The sequence below is a fragment of the Epinephelus lanceolatus genome, chromosome 14 (assembly GCF_041903045.1).
Source record: "Epinephelus lanceolatus isolate andai-2023 chromosome 14, ASM4190304v1, whole genome shotgun sequence".
Taxonomy (NCBI): Eukaryota; Metazoa; Chordata; class Actinopteri; order Perciformes; family Serranidae; genus Epinephelus; species Epinephelus lanceolatus.
The window spans coordinates 34,449,854-34,469,731 of record NC_135747.1 but is presented as its reverse complement, the minus strand read 5'-3'; the positions used below and the strand labels follow the sequence as shown (position 1 = coordinate 34,469,731).

Sequence of the window (19,878 nt, the reverse complement as noted above, 5' to 3'; positions counted from 1 at the left end):
GAAAATCTATTCTAATTTTCTTCCACTTTAACAGCAGCTGTGAACTGTGAACAATCCAAGCACAGAGTGCTAAAAATATAAAAGTACCAATGAACATATGCTCCAGTGTTTTTGTGCTTTTGTTTCCAAACTTCCATCACTTTATTTGTATTCTCAGCTCTGCTGTTGAGGCCTTCATGAGTCCAACATATCAGACTGGATCTAAAACAGACCCAGGGAAAAACCTCCCTGAAGCCCAACATGATCTCATGGCAAATGTGAAACGACCACGGCTTCTCACCACGTAATGTCGTGTTCAGAAGCCGTGGTCGTTTCACATTTCTCATGTGAAATGACCACGGCTTCTGAACACGACATTACATGGTGGTGACACGTATTGTGTTGAAATTTTGCAGAGGCAGCACAGTTGGGTTTAGGCACCAAAACTACTTGGTGAGGTTTAAAAAAAGATGTTTTCGGTCAGAATAACTGTTGGTTACGTACAGGGCAGCATGGCTGGGTTTGGGTACTAAAACTACTAGGTTAGGTTTAGAAAAGGATTTAGTTCTCCATTAAAATTGTGATGTGACTATGTAAAGCATGTAAGTTTAACGGAGTCCACGTTGACTCGTATTTTCACACGAGACACAAACAGCAGTCTTTCAGGGGAAAGTCTGGTGTTCGTTGAGCCATCTACCACCCTGACCTTCTCCCAATGCAGACTTTCTCAATTTTTACACTATCTGTTGGGTTGTAACATTAACCACCGCATGTTGTCTGACGTTGTTGAACCAGGGAAGTCTTGTGTCGACCAAAACAAAGGATCCTAATTGACTTTCCATTGGCACTGTTTCCGTGGTGCATGTGATTTCTATACAGTAAGTACCACCACCATGTAATGTGATGTTAGGAGGACGTGGTCATTTCACATATTTCTGTGAGACCAGGTTGCTGAATCTAACACATTTACATTACTTCAGAATCAGAGACCTGATCAGAAGGGGACACAATTACAGTCAGAATGGTTCAAAATAAATCTGACAAAAACCGAAATGCAATTTTATCTGAACAGTACCCTACGTTAATGATAATGAAACCTAGGAGCAAGTCAGCATGGATCAACTCAGGTATTACATCTGTTGAAGCACAGACCAAAGGCCCATGGCAACAGCATGTCCTATTGCATGGTAGAATGCTGTGCAGCACCCTATCCAGATGTGATTTGACTGAATGCAAATTTGACCTGGCTCTGCTCAGGTCCAGGTTCTGGTCTCACCAGGGTTCTCATTTGTAAACATTGTGTATGCACAAAACAAGGCCTGAAAGAGGTGTACGCCACTTTCTATAAAGAAGTTGTGATTCATATAAACCAATCTGGAAATCCAATGTAAATTGCAGAATCTGTCTTGAGAGATTACATAAAAACAGACTTGATGGGAGAAACTTTGACCCATGCTTATGAACATTTTATAACATTTACATTATAACATTTTTCATAAACATTTTTCCATCTGTCCTTTTCTCATGAATGTAGTGTCTCAGGAAAGCCTTGAGGTAATTATCTCAAATTTTGCAAAAGCATCCACAGGAGGAACCGATTAGATTGTTGTGGTCAAAGGTCAAGGTCACTGTGACCTCACATCCATCCCATTCTCATAAACACAATTTCTCAGGAAGGTCTTCAGGGAATTTCTTCAAATTGGGCACTAATGTCCACTACATTTTCAACCAATAAGGTTCTAGAAAAATATTAATACCTTTGTATATTGCACTGCAGGCTCATGCTGCAGCATTGAAATGGAGTAATTTGTAGTTGATGGCATTAGGGTACAATATTGAAGTTGCCTGGGTCCAGACCTTTGAATCTGCCCACTCCACTGAGTTTGAGATCGCTGATTTGGGTGTAATTGTTCTCTAATGAGTCGACAATTCTGTTTGATAGAAGGCAAATATTTTACCGCTGTTTTTCACGTTATGTAATACTGGTTGTTTCTTCCCTGATTGTAGTAATGTTTACCAGCGAAAGAGTAACTCTGCATTACAGAGTGAGAATGGGAGCGAGACCTAGAGACAGAAAGTGAGACAGGAAGAGAGAGAGCATGTTCAAGACAGTGCCAACAACAATCTGTCATCAAGATTCCTCCTTAGATTACAGCAGCGTGCTCCCTCCCAAATCACACACTCAAACACACACACACACAGGCCAACCGATTTTCCACGACTGAGTAGCAGTTTTATAAACAGTGCGGTTTGTGTTTCTTACATTAATCTAACCAAAACATCTCTACACACATAATTTATCACAGAGAGGGAGAGCGAGAGTCTGTGTTTCGGATGGCTTTTCGGAACCTTTGGAAAGGGTGTTTACTGGCTGATGTAGCTGTGATGGGAGTTATGTTACAGATACAGAGATATTAAGGGTATTAGTGTAGAGTAATGTGCAGATTAACACTGATACACTCTACTGGGTGATAATGGAGTGACAGTGGTTGCAGTGTAGAATAGTGTCTGCCCTGTAATTATAGGTCTTGAATGGTTATGTCATTGATTTTGCAATCTGTACTTAATCTTTCATTTGAATGTACATTCAAATGTCCTGTAGTGCAGGACAAAAATAACGTGCATATGATCTATTTTGAAAAAAAAGAAAAAAAAAAAAAAAGATTGCCTTTTCGGTTAATATATTTGTTATGTACAGGGCAGTGTGGTTGGGCTTAGACACTAAAACTACTTGGTTAGGTTTAGAAAAAGATTGAGTTATCTGTTAAAATAGAAATATAACTATGTAAAGAACGTAAGTATGCTACGTTAAAAGAAGTCCATGTTGACCTGTAGTTTCACGAGACATGAACAGCAGTCTCTCTGGGGAATCCTGGTGTTCGTTGAGTCATCTATCACCCAAACCGTCAACCAACGCAACTTTCTCGCTCTTTATACTATCTCTTAGGTAGCAACATCAACCACCTTATGTTGTCTGATGATGTTGAACCAGGGAGTTCTTGTGTCCGCCAAAACAACAGATCCTAATTGACTGTCTGTTGGCACTGTTTCCATGGTGCATGTAATTTCAACACAATAAGTGCCACCACAACATAATGTGATGTTAAGAGGGTGAGATCATTTCTGCTCCCTCTGCCTCTACCTGCTACCACCGCTACTAATATTACCACTGCTATTACTATAATTTCTGCTGTTACTGCCACTACTTCTACAACTGTAAATATCGGTACTGCCAATACTTGTATTCTCTCACTATTGGTACTACTACTGCTACTAATTTTATTGCTACTACTGCTGCTATTACTGCTGGTACTACTACCACTACTATTACCATTGCTACTACTACTACTACTATTACTAGTACTACAGCTGCTCTTGCTAGTACTACTGCCGCTATTACTATTACTGCTGCTACTATTTCTACTACTTTTGCTACTGCTGCCACTGATGATGCTACTGCAACTGCCACATCTAGGCCTGCTACTGTCTCTGCTGCTACAGCAACCACTATTTCCACTGTCACTACTTTCCTACTACTACCACTGGTACTGCTGCTACTACATTCATTGTAATGAGGGAATAGGCTATGTCCCAGTTTCTTAATGCCAGTGGAGTTCTATGGCCAAGAGCCATAAGCTATATAGGCTTTGGCTATAGAGACAATACCTATTAGTAGGCTTAATTCCTTGTTTTTGTTTTTTTTATATGAAATGTGTTGATAAAAATAGGATTTTTCAAGATACTACCTACATTCTGTTTGTGACAACATTAAACATCAAATTCATTATTTGTATGTGTGCATGAACAGGTGGGCGAGATAAAAGAGGAGGACCAATCCTGACTTTTCCTGCCAGGAGTAACCATGACCGAATAAAACAGGAAGACCTGAGGAGGCTGGTAACCTACCTGTCTACTGTTCCCAGGTACACACAAGCAAACACACACACATAAAACAAGCATGTGTATTCTTTCTTTTTGATTAGATTTTTTCATGTTTACAGTTATTATCTTTTGTCAGTCTCAACTTTGTTACCTTTTTATCAACCTTAATATTCAGGACAAAAACACTGAGGGAACTAGGCTTATTAGGCAGAAGAGGTGCAGGGTGAAGTGCATGTGGAGTGCTTCAGAGCTGTCCACACTGCGGAATCAAATGTTCCTTTCTTCTCCATCACAGCAGCAGACTGAGAGCAGCATTTGATTTGCATCAGCATGAAAGCTGCAGTGTTTGCAGCAGACAGCAGCGAGTCAGTCACACTTCACTTCAAGTCCATTTATTCCTGCTGCTCCTCATCACAGTCTGAGGATGTAACAAGGAATGAGCTGGTCTAGAGAATAAAGATCAACAATCGGTCATGGACCACTCCCTGTGACTCTCCAAATATGTCCTTTTGCAAGATATTCAAGATATGGCTTTTCAGTAACCAGACTATATTATCAGATGTCAGTGTCCTTGAATGCAACAACAGCGACAGTGTTTTCAATCTCGTCTCTACTTGTAGCTGCAAACAGAGACTCATGTGCATGTTAACACATTTACCTGGCTAGACCACAGCATGATCGGATCAAACTAGCCCAAAATCTGTAGTATCGTTTGATCCCTATCAGCCCCGCTCTGATTCCTCCTGCTAATTGAGCTGCTGTTTCCATGGCGACAAGTGGAGTTTGTGCTTCCCTGAGGCGGACTATAATGGATGTGCTTTTGTTGAATTTATATTAATAGAGGTTGTGTGTGGAGGTGAAGTCATTTCGGTATATTTTTACTCTCCAATCAGCAGCAGCTGAATTTAGAGCCCATTAGACTCCAGTATACACAGCTGGCTCTCTGCACTGGTTTCAGAGCGGGTCCTGGTTACAGGAAATATCTGTGTCTTCCTATCGCGTGTTCAGTGAATGTTATTTTCACTACACTTTGTTGAACTTCAGCTTAACACTGCAGTAATAGACTCCTATTTTTAAAATTTCCCCTTTATCTGATTTATCTGTTTACATATTTACAAACACTTACATATTGCGTATGCTTTATACAACCCACATTTATACATAAATTAACATGCAACAAGCACAGCTGAATCACCATCTGGAAGGCATTCTGGTGTCCTCATAATGCATTTATTTTGTATTTCAACACTTCCCTTGCTGTCAGGGTACTAATATATTTCTGATCTGTACCATATGAGAACAAAATTATTCCTCAGTTTAATTTGATGAGGTGATGTAAATAATGTGGGATGTTTGTTTGATGAGGTGATGTAGGCCTAAATGTGGGACATTTGTTTTGCATCCAGTGTTAAAGGCATAGTTACAGTTTACGCAAAACACTATATTTTTGTGCAGAGCTCATTATATCAATACCACTGTTATATGTGCCCTGTAAATATAAGGCCATACCAACAAATAAAAGCAACTTAAGTAACGTTAGCAAGATAAGCAAGTTAGTCGTGTAATCTACTGAAACGTTTATTACGGTCATTGGACTTTTTTCTTGTTAACGTAAAATATCAGTCAACTCTGAACCTCTTAAGTTTGAAAGAGAAGGCTTTGCGGTCAAAGGTTGTAATGTCGAGATGGAGTGAATCGTGCGGAGGCTCCAAGTAGCTAACGTTAGATAGCTAGCTAACAAGCAATGTCAGTTAGTATCACTAATGTTAACGTCACGGCAGTTTGTTTTTAACATTTGCACTGTTAACTATTTGAGTGAGTTGAAACACAAAAACGTACATTTAAAAGTGTAACTCTGCTGCTGCTGCCAATGGTGTAGGGACGCCATATTCCACTAAAACCCTTTTGTCACCGGTGCTCAATGAATCTTGGGATAGGTTGGGATATGACGGATTCATCTGTTGCATCCTCCAAATTCGAAGAAACAGGGCTGCATATCTTGGCCGCATTTAACGGACCCTTCGAAATGGGACAGCCTTGTTCGTGCTGCTGTGATGAAATCGATCTTCAAATGCCGCCTTTGAAGGCTGCAGCCCCTGAATTGAGACACAGTTAGTAAGCTTAGCTAAGCAATATCACTCGAGAGGGGGTGCTGTTGTACTGTATATCAACATGGCTTTGATTCCGTCGTAAAAGATAATCATAGCCGTGCTGAAATCAGTACAAAAGCACGACCTCGAGTGTGATATTGCTTTTATGCAACAGTTCTACAAGCTCCATATATTAACAGTCAAAAGCGGCAACAGGTTATGAATTGTTTGTTTATGTAATGATTTATTTGGCTTCTGCAACTGGACCGGAACTGGGCTATTGCAAAGCAACACATAATCCTTCTTGCACACTACCTTGCTACTTCATGTAAGTCTGAATGTTACCGCAGGTGCTACTCTGTATTATGTAGGCTTTGTCTGCGAGTGTCTACTTACTTTGCGACCAGTGAAATAAGAGTGTATTGACAGTTGCTTTGGTGGCATTGTGTGATGCTGATCAGTTAACAGCTCAATCAGTATGTTCCGTTTTCTGATGTCATGTGAGCATATCTGGAGATTTACAGTGAAGTATTCAGGCTTCTTTGCGTCCCTTCGTCCTTCCCTCACAGCAATTCATTATTTAACTCTGTTATTTGAGGAAAGATGTTCCTCAATGCAGTGCCAAGTTTGGTGTGACAACCCTTAATGTTGGCTAATTAACAGTTAATGTAATTAACATCTCAGAACACCTGTAAAGCAGAGTGATACATGCACAGTTTAAATCCCTAGTGTTGTTTTACTGTAAATCAGCACCCATGTAATGCCTCCTGTCCTGAAGCAGTGTATTTAGTCTTGAAATAATTCTGAATTTGCTCACCAAATGACACATTTTGAAAAATTTGGAAAAAATAAATAAAAAATTGAATTTCAGTAACCTCTCTCATGTTCCCTGTAGTTCAGTACAGACTACTAGACTAGTTCACTGAAGGTTTCTTTTAATTCGTCTTATGTAACAGTCTGATAAGGAAGCAATTAATTATAATTAATTAACTTCTTTGTTTAGGATTTTCAAGTTACCATTTCTTCTAACCCTTTGCATTGTTCTCCGTTCTGTGTCTCCTCTCAGTGAGGATGTATGTAAACGTGGTTTCACCGTCATCATCGACATGCGTGGTTCTAAGTGGGAGCTGATCAAGCCTCTGCTGAAGACGCTGCAGGAGTTTTTCCCAGCTGAGATCTGTGTGGCGCTCATCATCAAACCAGACAACTTCTGGCAGAAACAGAAGACAAACTTCGGTAGTGCAAAGTTCTCCTTTGAGGTAAGCCCTCGTTTTCTTTGAGTTTTTCATCCAACATAGTCTCACTTCAGATACCATGGTTTTGGACTGCAGTAGCGTTCACCTTAGATCACTATGAAAGGGTTGTGTGCTGAAGGAGGCTGTGAACTTCAAAGAAATCTCAGTATGTTTAATGTTTGCTTGCTGCTGGTGTTGTATCTGGTTGGTTAAGGTTAGCCCCAGTTTGCACTTTATGTGTACAGTATCATTACATCTTTTTTCCCTGACAATCTTTTAAAAAATATTTAAATATTTTCTGATTTTATACATGTTACCGTGTTTGCATGTGTGTGTAGGCGGCTAACATGAGCTAATGCTGTTTGGTCCAGGTTAGCCAATAGTTCAATTTAGCCGCTAAAAGTATTTGGTTCAGGTTAGTGGTTTACTTTTGCAGTTAAAACAAAGTTACTATTACCACACCTGTATTTCCAAATAAAGAAGGGTAAAAACAAATTTACACTTGATTTTAGGGGCGCTGTGGCCCCCTCAGCTTCCCTACCTCCCACATCCATGACTTCAATTTGGCAGATAGAGAGTTTTGTTTAGGTGAAGTAACAGCTCAGGTTAGCAATACTGTTTGGATCTAGTTAGCTAAGTTAAAGGTTCAGTTTCAAAAATAAAACTCTGTAGTTCAGTAATGGTTTGGTTTAGCAGGTGGCTATAGTTCTTTTTTTAGTTGAGTAAGAAACTGGTTAAGTTAAGATAACAATTCATTTTAGTAGGTGGGACTGGTTACATTTACCTCATGGTTCATTTTAGCAATGGAACTGGTTAACGTAAATTCAGATAACGGTTCATTTTATTAGGTGGAACTGGTTAAATTTGGCTAACATTTCAGTTTAGCAGGTGAAACAGGTGAAATTTATCTAACGGTATATTTTAGCAGGTGAAACTGGTTAAATTTAGCAAAGGGTTCATTTTAGAAGCTGGAACTGGTTAGATTTAGCTAACGGTTCAGTTTATCAGGTGGAACTGGTTAAATTTGGCTAACGTTTCAGTTTAGCAGGTGAAACAGGTGAAATTTATCTAACGGTAAATATTAGCAGGTGAAACTGGTTAAATTTAGCTAACGGTTTGTTTTAGGAGCTGGAACTGGTTAGATATAGCTAACGGTTCAGTTTATCAGGTGGAACTGGTTAAATTTGGCTAACAGTTCATTTTAGAAGCTGGAACAGGTAAAATTTATCTAACGGTAAATTTTAGCAGGTGAAACTGGTTAAATTTAGCTAATGGTTCACTTTAGCAGACTGGTTAAATTTAGCTAGCAGAACATTTTAGAAGCTGGAACTGGTTAGATTTAGCTAATGGTTCATTTTAGAAGGTGGAACCGGTTAAACTTAGCTAATGGATAATTTTAGAAGGTGGAACTGGTTAAATTAAGCTAAGTGTTCATTTTAGCAGGTAGAACTGGTTAAATTTAGCTAACGGTTCATTTTAGCAGGTGGAACTGGTTAAATTGGGTTAAAATGAATTGATTTCTTTCAGAAAGGGCATTCTGGGAGAAAGCCTACAAGAAAAACTCCATCTTTGTGCTTAAACTGTCTGGTTTGGGTAAGCCAGTTCAGCAGCTAAAATGGTTTGTTTCAGACATTTGAATGACTAAGGACCATACCCAGAAATAACATGATATTTTAGGGTCATATTGCCCACCACCTATTATGGCATCATCAATTGTCAGCTCTCAAAGGTCTGTAAATTGCAGCCTGGTAGTCATTAAAATAAGATGAATGCTCCAGTCAACAGAATCAAGTATCATGGTTTAGTTATTAAAACACTGAGCGGTGCCAAGCCTTTCCATTTTCTTGATTTCACCATGTGGTCTACAGATGGTATTTATGTGTATTTACTTTTGTTACTGTGTATATCAGACCAACATGATGTCACTGGAACACATGACACAAACCTTGATAACTTGTCACTGCTAAAACAAATATGCATTTTGTAATTTCTCTTTAATGTCTGTTTGTGTGTACCAGACCAGCATGGTGTCAGTCGAAGGTCTGGCCAAACTGGTGGATCCCTCCCAGCTGACAGATGACTTTGAAGGCTCTTTGGACTACAACCATGAGGAGTGGATGGAGCTGAGAGTCTCTCTGGAGGAGTTCATGTCCAATGCTGTTCACCTACTGTCCAGACTTGAAGACCTGCAGGTGGGGGACAGGCAGATAAATGGGCAGATGAGTGAATGTTTGATCAAGGGAGGGATGGATGGATGGTTTAGAAGGATTAAAAGACCTTTTTATCCCACCATGAGAAAGTTGTACTGTGTGTTGCAGGAGCTTCAGTCCAAGAAGGAGTTTCCTGCAGATGTGGAGGGATCTCGTCGGTTGATAGATGAGCACACACAGCTGAAGAAAAAGGTGAGACAGCTGTCAGGCCTGTCTGATACAGACTTTGGATCCATTTAAAGAAATAAAAAATTAGTTGCATTTCCACTAGCTGGGCTGAACCTAACCTGAAGCTGCATGACATGATTTTGCCAAGTAGGACATGCTCCTGGATCAACATCCCGCATCCCATTCCAGGACCAACATTGCAATCAACAAATCACAGCCCTCTGACATCATCAAGTTGCTGCTCCAGTGCTTCTTTCAAAATTCTTTGTGCTTCTTCCATAGCTAAACTAGTTTTTCAAATTGAAGTTAATACAATTAAACAAAATCCCCAGTAACACTGAACAAAAATCTTTAAGGCTGTTTTAGGGTTAGCAAGTAAACTTGCCGAAAGAATAGAATATTAGTGAGTTAGCTTGATATGTATGCTATGCGAACGAGTAAACTTGCCAATAGAATAGAATATTAGTGAGTTGGCTTGCTAAGCTGGTAGGCTATGCTAATGTAACAGACTGTTCTATATTGTGTGTCTTTCTTTTCCTGCCCTACTGCTTCTCAAGAGGGACACTAACAAGTATGCTCACCAATAGTCTAAAATTTCGTTCATTAACATTAAGAGTAAGGATAATATAATTTTGCAGTTGCAAAGTGCTGTGATGGACACATTTGTCTCACTTATTTTTTTTGCATGATTAAAAAAATCGTGTGGATTCAGGACCATCACTCCCATGGTGACCCTGGATAATTTGTTTGTTGATCCAGAACCATCAAAACACAATATTCTAGCCTATTGGAAAGTTTCTTGTTAGTATAGCCAACCTAGTTAGCAGGCTAACTCGCTAACCCTGCAGTAGCATAAAAGGTTTTTTTGTTCAGTGTTACTGAGGATTTTGTTTGACTGTATTAACTTCAATTTGGAAAACTTGCTTAGCTCTGAAGAAGCACAAAGGAATTTTGAAACAAGCTCAGGAACAGCACACTGATGAGGTCAGAGGGCTGGGATTGGTTGATTGCAATGTTGGTCCTAGAACACAGTATGGACTATTGATCCAGTAGCATGTCCTACTTGGCAAAATTACATTGTGTACCTGAAGCTGGTGGACCTCTGTGTCAAACATCATAGTTTTCTCATCATAACATACAACTCTGAATCATGTTAAGGCACTAAAATATTTTTTCATATGCTCCTGTAGGTGCTGAAGGCTCCAGTGGAAGAGTTGGACCGTGAAGGCCAAAGGTTGCTGCAGTGTATCCGATCTAGTGATGGTTTTTCAGGGAGGAACTGCATCTCAGGCTCTGCTGACTTCCAGAGTTTAGTGCCCAAGGTAAAGTCACTCCAGATGGGAATATGGCTGGCTGATGATAAGCTGAATAATCTCTTGATATCATCTCTTGAAAAATCATATTTGATCCACGATCAAATTTTCCCAGTTGGGGAAAAGTGCCTCCAAACAGGCCTAGGGTGAAACATCAACAAAATGATTAAAGGCCTCTTAATTGTAAAAAAAAAAAGAAAAAAGAAAGAAATTCTGTTCTAAACTTCACCTGCAGATGCTTTCAGGCCTATTGTCAGATATACAGAGGAAACTGACAGTCATTCACACTCATTTTCCTGCTGGATTAAGGAGATTTACTGTCACTAGAAAGTATGGCAGCAAATCCCAAACACAATATGAACAGAGCCAAGGTGATACAGGACAGAACACTCACTGTTACCAATTATGAAAATGAATCCTTTTGATTTCACTAGAAGATGCTCCAATCAAAATTCTACATATTCCACCGTTACAGCAACACTTAAAGCACACTATCTCATAATGTATGATTAAGTCAGTCGCATCGTCCCATGCTGTCGTCAGCTGGTCAGGGCCCACAGCTCGTTAGCATCCCTCATTAGAGCTAATTAGAAGTACTTGCTGCATGCTGGCTCGTTAGCTGAAGGACTCCACAGGAAAAGTTGAGAAAGAACACATACACTCTACATTACATACAGAAAAATGCATTTTATTTTTATATGTGCATTTATATTTAATATGAAAAAAAATGTCAACTGGTGAAGGATTGACAATTCAAAGGAATGTTACAGAAACTTGATATGCTTGATCTCACTCGACCCACCGGTGCAGTTCAAAGACCTCAGAATGTCAAAGGATAGATGTGATGAATTCTAAAAAATGAGCTTTAAAAACCTCTTTAGCAAAACAGAACACATCTGTCATTGATTTTTAAAGTAAATAGCAGCAGTGGCTGTAAACTGATGATGTAAACTGATGAAGCATGACTCATTGGCATCTCCATCACAGAATATACCTAAGATGTTTTATTTTAACTATCAAACCATGAATGATATGTTTCTTTGCTTATTTTTAAAGAAGACAATCAAACCAGTTGAAGTCAACACTAAAATGATAAGACAGTCATTAGAGACTTCATCTAACAATTCTTAATTCTTAATGCTTATCGCCAGGTTGCCAGTCTGCTGGATAAGCTCCACTCCATGAGGCAACATCTCCATCAGATGTGGCACGTCAGGAAACTGAAACTAGACCAGTGCTTCCAGCTCCGTCTGTTTGAACAGGATGCTGAGAAGGTGAGTCGTACTGAGTGTTAGATCACTACATGAAGCAGAGGTTATCCCTAGGGCTGTGGGATATCGAGCAAAGTTTGCAGTTTGCAGAACGCAACGTGCACCGCTCTGCCTTTTTCTTTAAAAATTGAATGCCACAGGTAAAAAAAACGCTTGCTGGACCTTTTTATTGTTGCCAGGCAACCATCCCATCACGTCCTTACACTTACAACTACAGGGTGGATCATGGGGAGTACCACCAGTTGATCAAGGAGCTTCTCCTCCATGATGGCCGTGTCCAGGCATATTTTAGGATGACTCGGGGGCAGTTTGATAACCTGCTGTCTATTGTTGGGCCGTATAGCTCTGGGTATCCAGCAACCGCTACCACCAGTTTCACCTCCATTGTTTACCAACTGTAAACTTGTTGTCGTGACTACCACAGAAGGCCCACCTCTCAAATCATCTGATTGGACGAAGGGAAAAAGGTGATGGAAAACAGATGATGTGGGACGTTTTCCTGCTCTGAGTTGAAGTCTTTTTACCTGAGGAGTTCAGAGCACTCCAGCAAAAACGGCAGGCGCCTAGAATGCAGAAACACGAGGTGCATTGGAACGCAAAAACGGCCCAATTCAACACTTCCATGTTGCATTCCTGCAGCTGCTTCATAGTAAAGGTCCCTTAGTGATGCATTCTCCACAGACCCAGGAGGCTTTTAATATTAAGCATCCCCAGAGATGTGATTCACATTGAAATTGTTGAGTTAGCCATCATAAGCAAGCCTGTTGATCATCACAAGCTCTGCTAAATATTTAGTTCTCATTTTGATGAAGTTCTTCTAGTATTTCTTCATCATTCCTCTGTATGTTAATCTTTACCTTCATCCAGGATTTGAACTTCTGTCCAGTTTCCGTCCTCCTTAACAGTTTCACACTATTTTTCAGTCTCTGTCCTTTTCACATCTGTGTCACCATAAATTTCTCTGGAAACTCTTTAGTGAAGTGAATGAATTTGCCTGATAATCTCAACAGAGCAACACAGTTATCAGCTAAGCCAGCGGAAAATCAGTTTCACCAGTGAAGCGATTTGCTGCAGTTGTGACTGAAAACTTGGATTCCATTCATCATTATCATACCAGCCTGTTTACAGCAACATGGAAAACTATTTTGGTTTCATTCCAAGTTGCTATTTTTGGAAACGATCACGCTCTCTGATGTTAAGGGGCCGGCATTTAAGGAATACAGGTAATTGCAACCTCAGGAATGCTTTTATTAGGGTAAACACCACTCTATAGCCAAGAGAAGCATCTGAACAGATAATACCTACAGAGATCACTGATGACTGCAAACTGATGTCTGGGGTTGTTGACATCTGCAGACCTGATGATTACCAACATATCCTGATGACATAATGTACAGTTTTAAAGGTATAATATGTCACATTTCTGCATTAAAATGTCTTAAAACGACTTGCTTTATGTTTTCTAACATTATCCCAAAGATTGTTCCAACAGTGTTAAAACTTAGAGAAATCTATCATTTTATTCAAGGTATGTTTCATTTAGTTGCCTGCCAGTGTTTTTACATCCCCTTTACCCCCACTAGTTGCTCTAATTGTGGGGAAGTACGGTAAACGCCAAATAATACGTCACAGATAATCATACAGTAGGCTCATTCAGGATGAGCCAGGCCTGTGCAGAATTGATCACCAGCAACACTGCACAGTGCAGGCTGGTAATGCCCCCCAGAAACAGCACAGGGCCTTGAAGCCAATCTGATATAGTGGGTGAACCAAGACCAGGGTCTGATAACAACAGCACAGCTGTGCTCCATTGACTTTAATGCAGTCGTTTCAGATTTCCTTCATTTTCAGGCTGGTTTTGTGGATTTGGACCTAAATGTTGTGTCTGGGGCACGTCGTGTATTAATGATACTGGTTACCTGGAGAGGTTGGAAAAAGATACACGTTTCTTCCCTGTTCCAAAACCAAAATCAAACCCTGAAAAGTGTAGGGTTAGCTAGCTAGCTACTGAAGATATAGCCTACTGAATGTATACACATGCTGCTTTTGCTTTTTAATGATTATAACAGTGAAACAAAGACCGACCCTGCTGTACAGGAACCAGTGAAGGGAAGCAGGGAAACTTTGCTAATATTCAACCAGCTGTTTGACTTCCCCTGGAGATCCCTGCCCGTCCGGTGGCAGAGGTCTGGGTGCTGGTGGCCAAACATGGTTCATCTGCACACACTGCGATGCCACACAGCTGGTTCAATATGAGCAAAGTTTCCCTTTATATTCATTGTCTTGTGTGGCGATCAGCAGTGATGTGGTGGTTCACTTTTACACTGTGATCTGTAGCCTATAGTTCGGCTTTAGCTTCTAACTATCTTTGTCTTTTTAACCTGTTGTTGCTGCTGAGTCAGTTTGACATCCTGGATATATCCTTCAAACACAGACTGTAGACCCCTCTGTCTGCTTCTCTCTGGAATCACTGTTTCCAAAAATATGATAATATTTCTTCAGGGAGTGCTGTTAGTTACAGTGTGGGCTCCAAGCTTACTTCAACAGCTTGTTGGACCATCACAAAGGGCGGGGCTTAGCGAGGGGTCAATTACAACTTCTTAGACTGACATTATGGAAGACACATCTATAAATAAGTGGTTACATGTTTGAGTCACAACCCCCAATTGACTAGTTTCAAGATCAGGATTTCCCCTTCAGTCTAATAATATCATCACCTCTGCTTATTTTTTTTATTTTAATGAACATTCTCATTTCTATTTTATTTTATTGCTTTTATTTACAGACTTCTATTTCATACCCTTATTTTTACTGCCTATAATTCTCTATTCTTTACATCGGAGTGACTGTAAGGAATCACATTTCCCCTCGGGGGGATCAATGAAGTATTTCTGATTCTGATAAACCATGTCAACTGCAGCCCTGCCTGTTGCCAACAGAGCTGCATGTGTTTGGTAAAACCCTAAGTGTTGTTGATGGGAGTGCAGCGAGTACTCCCAAACACACACATAAACTCACACATACAAACATAGACGGGTGCCAGCTGACTTGGTGCGTTGTTCCACACAGAAATCCACATGCAGGAGCAGTAAATATTTACTGTAGAGCAATTGGAGAGAAAAAATAAAAGAAAACAGTTTTGTCCACATCAGTGTTGTCACGCTGAGGAACTGCGGGGGCGTGTGGATGAGTTTACACTGTGGGAAACACTCGCAGTGGAGCCGGGGAAACAGTCAGACCTGACGAGGTGTCCGCTCTGTGGAAATCACTGCTGGAGGAGCGACTGTGTAGATGATGTGGTATCCATGGTAACCACACGGCGCCACAACCGGCCTCCGTCTGTCTGCAGAGATTGATTGAGATGGAGGAGGAAGCGTGAAGGTTGTCCCGGCCTCTTCGGCTGAACACTGATCAGCTCGTAGAGACAAAGCCAACAAGAGAAGAAGATGTTTTTACAGGAATATTCCTTTTGTTTGTTTACAGCCTGGGTCGTGTTTATGTCATTTCAGCCTCCGTTTCTCTCTGTAGTGGCAGCGTTTTACTCACCAACCTTATTGTAGACACAGAGGATTAGTCAAAGCAGCTGCTGGAAAATGCTAGACATAATGTTATGAACTTCAGTACAATCAGCAGAAACATGCATCATAAAAAGGCTTGTATTTAAAGAATAAAACATGGCTGTAGGACCTGGCAGTAATTGAGTCTTGTAATTAAATAAGATTCTTTCTTCTCTACACGCTGAGAAAATTCCTCAGTGTTTTATTTCAGTTTGAAAGTTCATTCATGATCTTGGAAACAGTAGTTTGACAAATACATTTAAACTCAAGGTCCACTCATGAGCTCTTCCAGAACTTTCAACAGCAAAAAGCTGTAACACTGTCAGAGAGCTCCTCTCAAACTGATCAAATGTTATTTCACTCTTGTCGCACATGGTTTCTATTTGTTCCTAATGCAACCTTCAGTTCCAGTGCAGTGCTTTCTGTGCTTGCAGTGAATCCAAAAATAAATGTGTGACATAGTTTGCACTGTTCTTAGTGTTGCTGTGTATGTCTGTGTGTGTGTGTGCAGATGTTTGACTGGATCAGCCACAATAAGGAAGTGTTCCTGCAGAGTCACACAGAGATTGGCCGAGGTTACCAACACGCCGTGGAGCTGCAGACTCAACACAACCACTTCGCCATGAACTCCATGGTACCCCAAGTTATTAAAGTCATTATTCTCACATGAGGTGCCCAGCATGATCACACACACAGCCAGGCTCTGTGCTCGCTAACCTGTTTATCTGCCTGAAGTGATGAAATACACTCAGAATATAATAATGTACACTGTAAAATCAGACAAGTTGATCTTACTTTAAAAGATCTGGCAACCCAGTTGCCTTAATAAAGGTAGGTTATGTAACTTTTAGTCTTACGGCATGTTTACTTTATGTGAATGGTAAATGGTGAAATATTCAAACTAAATTTTGCTCTCTGACTACTTAACATTTCATCCAGGCTTCATGGCACAGTTTCATCCTCAAAACATCAGACCACAAACCAGTGGGTGACATCACAGTGGCTACGTCCATTATTTTATACAGCAGTGGTTCCCAGCTGGTCCAGATTTCTCCCTCGTCATTAGTTGAAGGTCCACACAGTTTAATACATTCAGCATCACACTTGGTTTGGCCATGTCGTCAAGCTAGTTTGCTGTCTCTGTTAAGTAGCTGTCCATTAGTTTCTCACTCTACAGCAGGAAATTGCACTTCAAAATAAAAGCTCTGTGCCGGAAATTCAGTGTACTTCAGAATAAAGTGTGTTTTTACAAACTTGACACATTTGCAAGTCAACTGTGGTCCATTCAGAATGGACCTGCGACCCACCAGTTTGTAACCACTAAATATAACTTAAGACTAGTAGATATATTTATTTAGTCGCTTTCGTAGGGTTTTTTTTAAGATAAGATGAACTTTATTGTCTCAAACGGGAAATTTGTTTTGGGCATATAGTGCGGCATAGCAGATACAATCATCATATACAAATAGGACACACAGAAGGCAACCATGTAGTACAGCAATAACGCTGATTTGAATAACATGATTGTACAATCAGGAATTCTGGGCAAAATAAATACATCAACTCTGTCATAACAGGAAGGGCTAAAAGACTAAAAGTACCTTAAGGTTTCACTAGTCCAGGAGATAATAATTAAAAGTGCAATAAAAACTGTGGTATAGATAGTGTGCAACAGATCAATAGTAACAATAGCAGCCTTTCTTTGTCTTTTTAAGTAAGATCAACTTATCAGATTTCACAGTGAAAGGTTGAGTTAACGATTTGTCTTAACCTTGAACAGCAAAAGTCAATGGGAAAGGGAAATTATTCAAATTTAGCAAAAAAACAACCACAGCAATAAGAAAAACAAATAAAAACTGCTTCTTTATCTCATGAAGTAGAATTCAGTGTATTCTAAATTAGGTTTAGATTAGTACAGAACAGTAAGAGACACTATCTACTTTTACATATTTAAATAAATCTTTTAAAAAAGACTTATAGAAAAAACTCACAACTGTACCTATCATTACAGATTTGAGCATCTTGATGTATTTAATGCAAAATGTTTACAATTATTAAACCCAGTGATGACAGTAAGAGGATCAGCCAGTTGGTTACCAGCAGCATTTTGTTGTGAATGTTAATTAATTTTTTCCGTCTTCCAGAATGCCTATGTAAATATCAACAGAATCATGTCAGTGGCGAGCCGCCTGGCAGAAGCCGGTCACTACGCCTCCACACAGATAAAACAGATCTCCAGTCAGCTGGATCAGGACTGGAAAAGTTTTGCTGCTGCACTTGACGAGCGCTCCACCATCCTCGCCATGTCGTCTGTCTTTCACCAGAAGGCTGAACAGGTAAGAAACAAGTGTACCTAGATGTCTTTGAGTGGAGCTTTTCTTCTGACCTGGCAGTAGTGAGAGCAAATCTATTTCCAGCTGGAGTTAGGAGGAAGCACATCAGACATGTTTGTGGATGTAACGACTTCCCACTCACTTCTCCGTCATTAGAGGAAAAGCTGCTCCACTCACTGTGAGACTGCGGATGCTCAGTCGCTGATGCGGTAACTATCTAATCTAGGAATCTCTCTGCAGCAGACACATGTCCAGAATGTAAAATGTAAATGGGACATTTTTAGCGTCTGATTATACTGAGTAGATCAAACTGCTCTACTGCCGATTCTTGGAAGGTTGACATGGCAACAGATGGGACTTGTTTGATTCCTGCTGGGCCCTTGACATTAGCTACAAGTGTACATTTGAGAGAACCGGAGATGAAAGACTAAACGAGGGAGAGAGTGAGTGGTGGGGGCAGAGAAGGGATTGGCTGAGATTGAGAGAGAGCCTAATGAAATACAGAGAAACAAAAATGTGTCAGGATGAAAGATGGAACACAAGATGGGGAGAGAGACACAAACGAAAGAAAATTGGCAAGGCTACAGAGAGAGCAAACGTTAGAGTGTGGAAACAAGAGAGATTTAGAGAGAGAGGAGTAAAGGCCGTCTTCATTTCTTGCAGCCCCTTAACCCTGTTAGTAAATTACCTTAAAAGTAGTAACAGCACTAATACACTCCTGAATCCCAATGACTTTTGGATTAAAAAAAACCCTGAATCAAATACATACAATTTAATGGGGCTGAGCAAACTGGAACAAGGAACAGCTGAGATACCATGAGAAAATGGTCAAGTTTGGCAGCGGCAATCTTTGTCAATCGTTCTCCGTCTATAATTTTGCACCCTATTTGAGCCATGCCCACCTCTATTTATTTTTCACCCCTCTCTCCAGTTCTGCTGTATTAACACCGGGTTTAATATATTTTGCTTCCATCTCTCTTCCCTGCTCTACTCTACTTCAACGATACTTAGCTCTCTCTCTACTCTACCAGTAGACTACCACATCGACCTGTTACACAAAACGCACACAGCAGTGTTTCCCCTAGGAACATATAACATATACCATTGACTACTATGCCACAGATATATTCAAGCTTTACGTCTTAAACAAAGTTATAGTTTATGTGTTGTTATGCTTAGGCACGAAAACTACTTGGTTATGGTTAGGAAATATTATATTTTGACTTAGAATATATGTACAAGCTGTGCTGGACATGCTGTTATGTGTCACTAAAACACCCCATTTTAGTAACACAAGGGCTGCTGAAAACCGAGTGAGACGACACTGGAAATCCAGCAATGTGTTGCTAAAAATAACCTAGTTTTGGTGCTGGTAATGCCCTGAAACTTTGCTGAAAATACAGCGATGTGTCCCAAAAACACCCTGTCATGGTGGCACAATGGCTGTTGGAAACGCCCTGAAATGCTGCTGGAAATACAGTGATATGTCACTAAAAAACACCCCATTTTGGTTACACAATGGACGCTGGAAACACACTGAAGTGAAGCTGGAAATCCAGCAATATGTTGCTAAAAATAACTTTGTTTTTATGGCACAATGGCCGCTGGAAATGGCCTGAAATACTGCTGAAAATACAGTTGTGTTGCACAAAAAAGCCTAGTTTTGGTGGCACAATGAGTGCTGGAAACACCCTGAATCTCTGCTGGAAATACAGTGATATTTTGCAAAAAAACACCCCATCTTGGTGGCACAATGGCTGTGGGAAACACCCTGCAATGTGTCCCCAAAAAACAACCTGTTTGGTGGCACAAAGGCCACTGGAAATACTGCACAACGCTG

The 19,878-nt window shown here is 40.3% G+C and overlaps 1 protein-coding gene across 2 annotated transcripts in view; it reads left to right on the top strand.

Annotated features, from left to right (window-relative positions):
* kalrna (kalirin RhoGEF kinase a) overlaps positions 1–19,878 on the top strand; it is a 219,025-nt gene that overhangs the window by 61,300 nt on the left and 137,847 nt on the right. For both annotated transcript variants that reach the window (XM_033613134.2, XM_033613126.2), the window contains exons 3-10: positions 3,788–3,902; positions 7,018–7,210; positions 9,205–9,378; positions 9,505–9,588; positions 10,755–10,886; positions 12,029–12,151; positions 16,217–16,339; positions 17,850–18,041. In XM_033613134.2, coding sequence (XP_033469025.2) covers positions 3,788–3,902; positions 7,018–7,210; positions 9,205–9,378; positions 9,505–9,588; positions 10,755–10,886; positions 12,029–12,151; positions 16,217–16,339; positions 17,850–18,041 — 1,136 coding nt within the window. The remainder of the gene's footprint in view (positions 1–3,787; positions 3,903–7,017; positions 7,211–9,204; positions 9,379–9,504; positions 9,589–10,754; positions 10,887–12,028; positions 12,152–16,216; positions 16,340–17,849; positions 18,042–19,878) is intronic.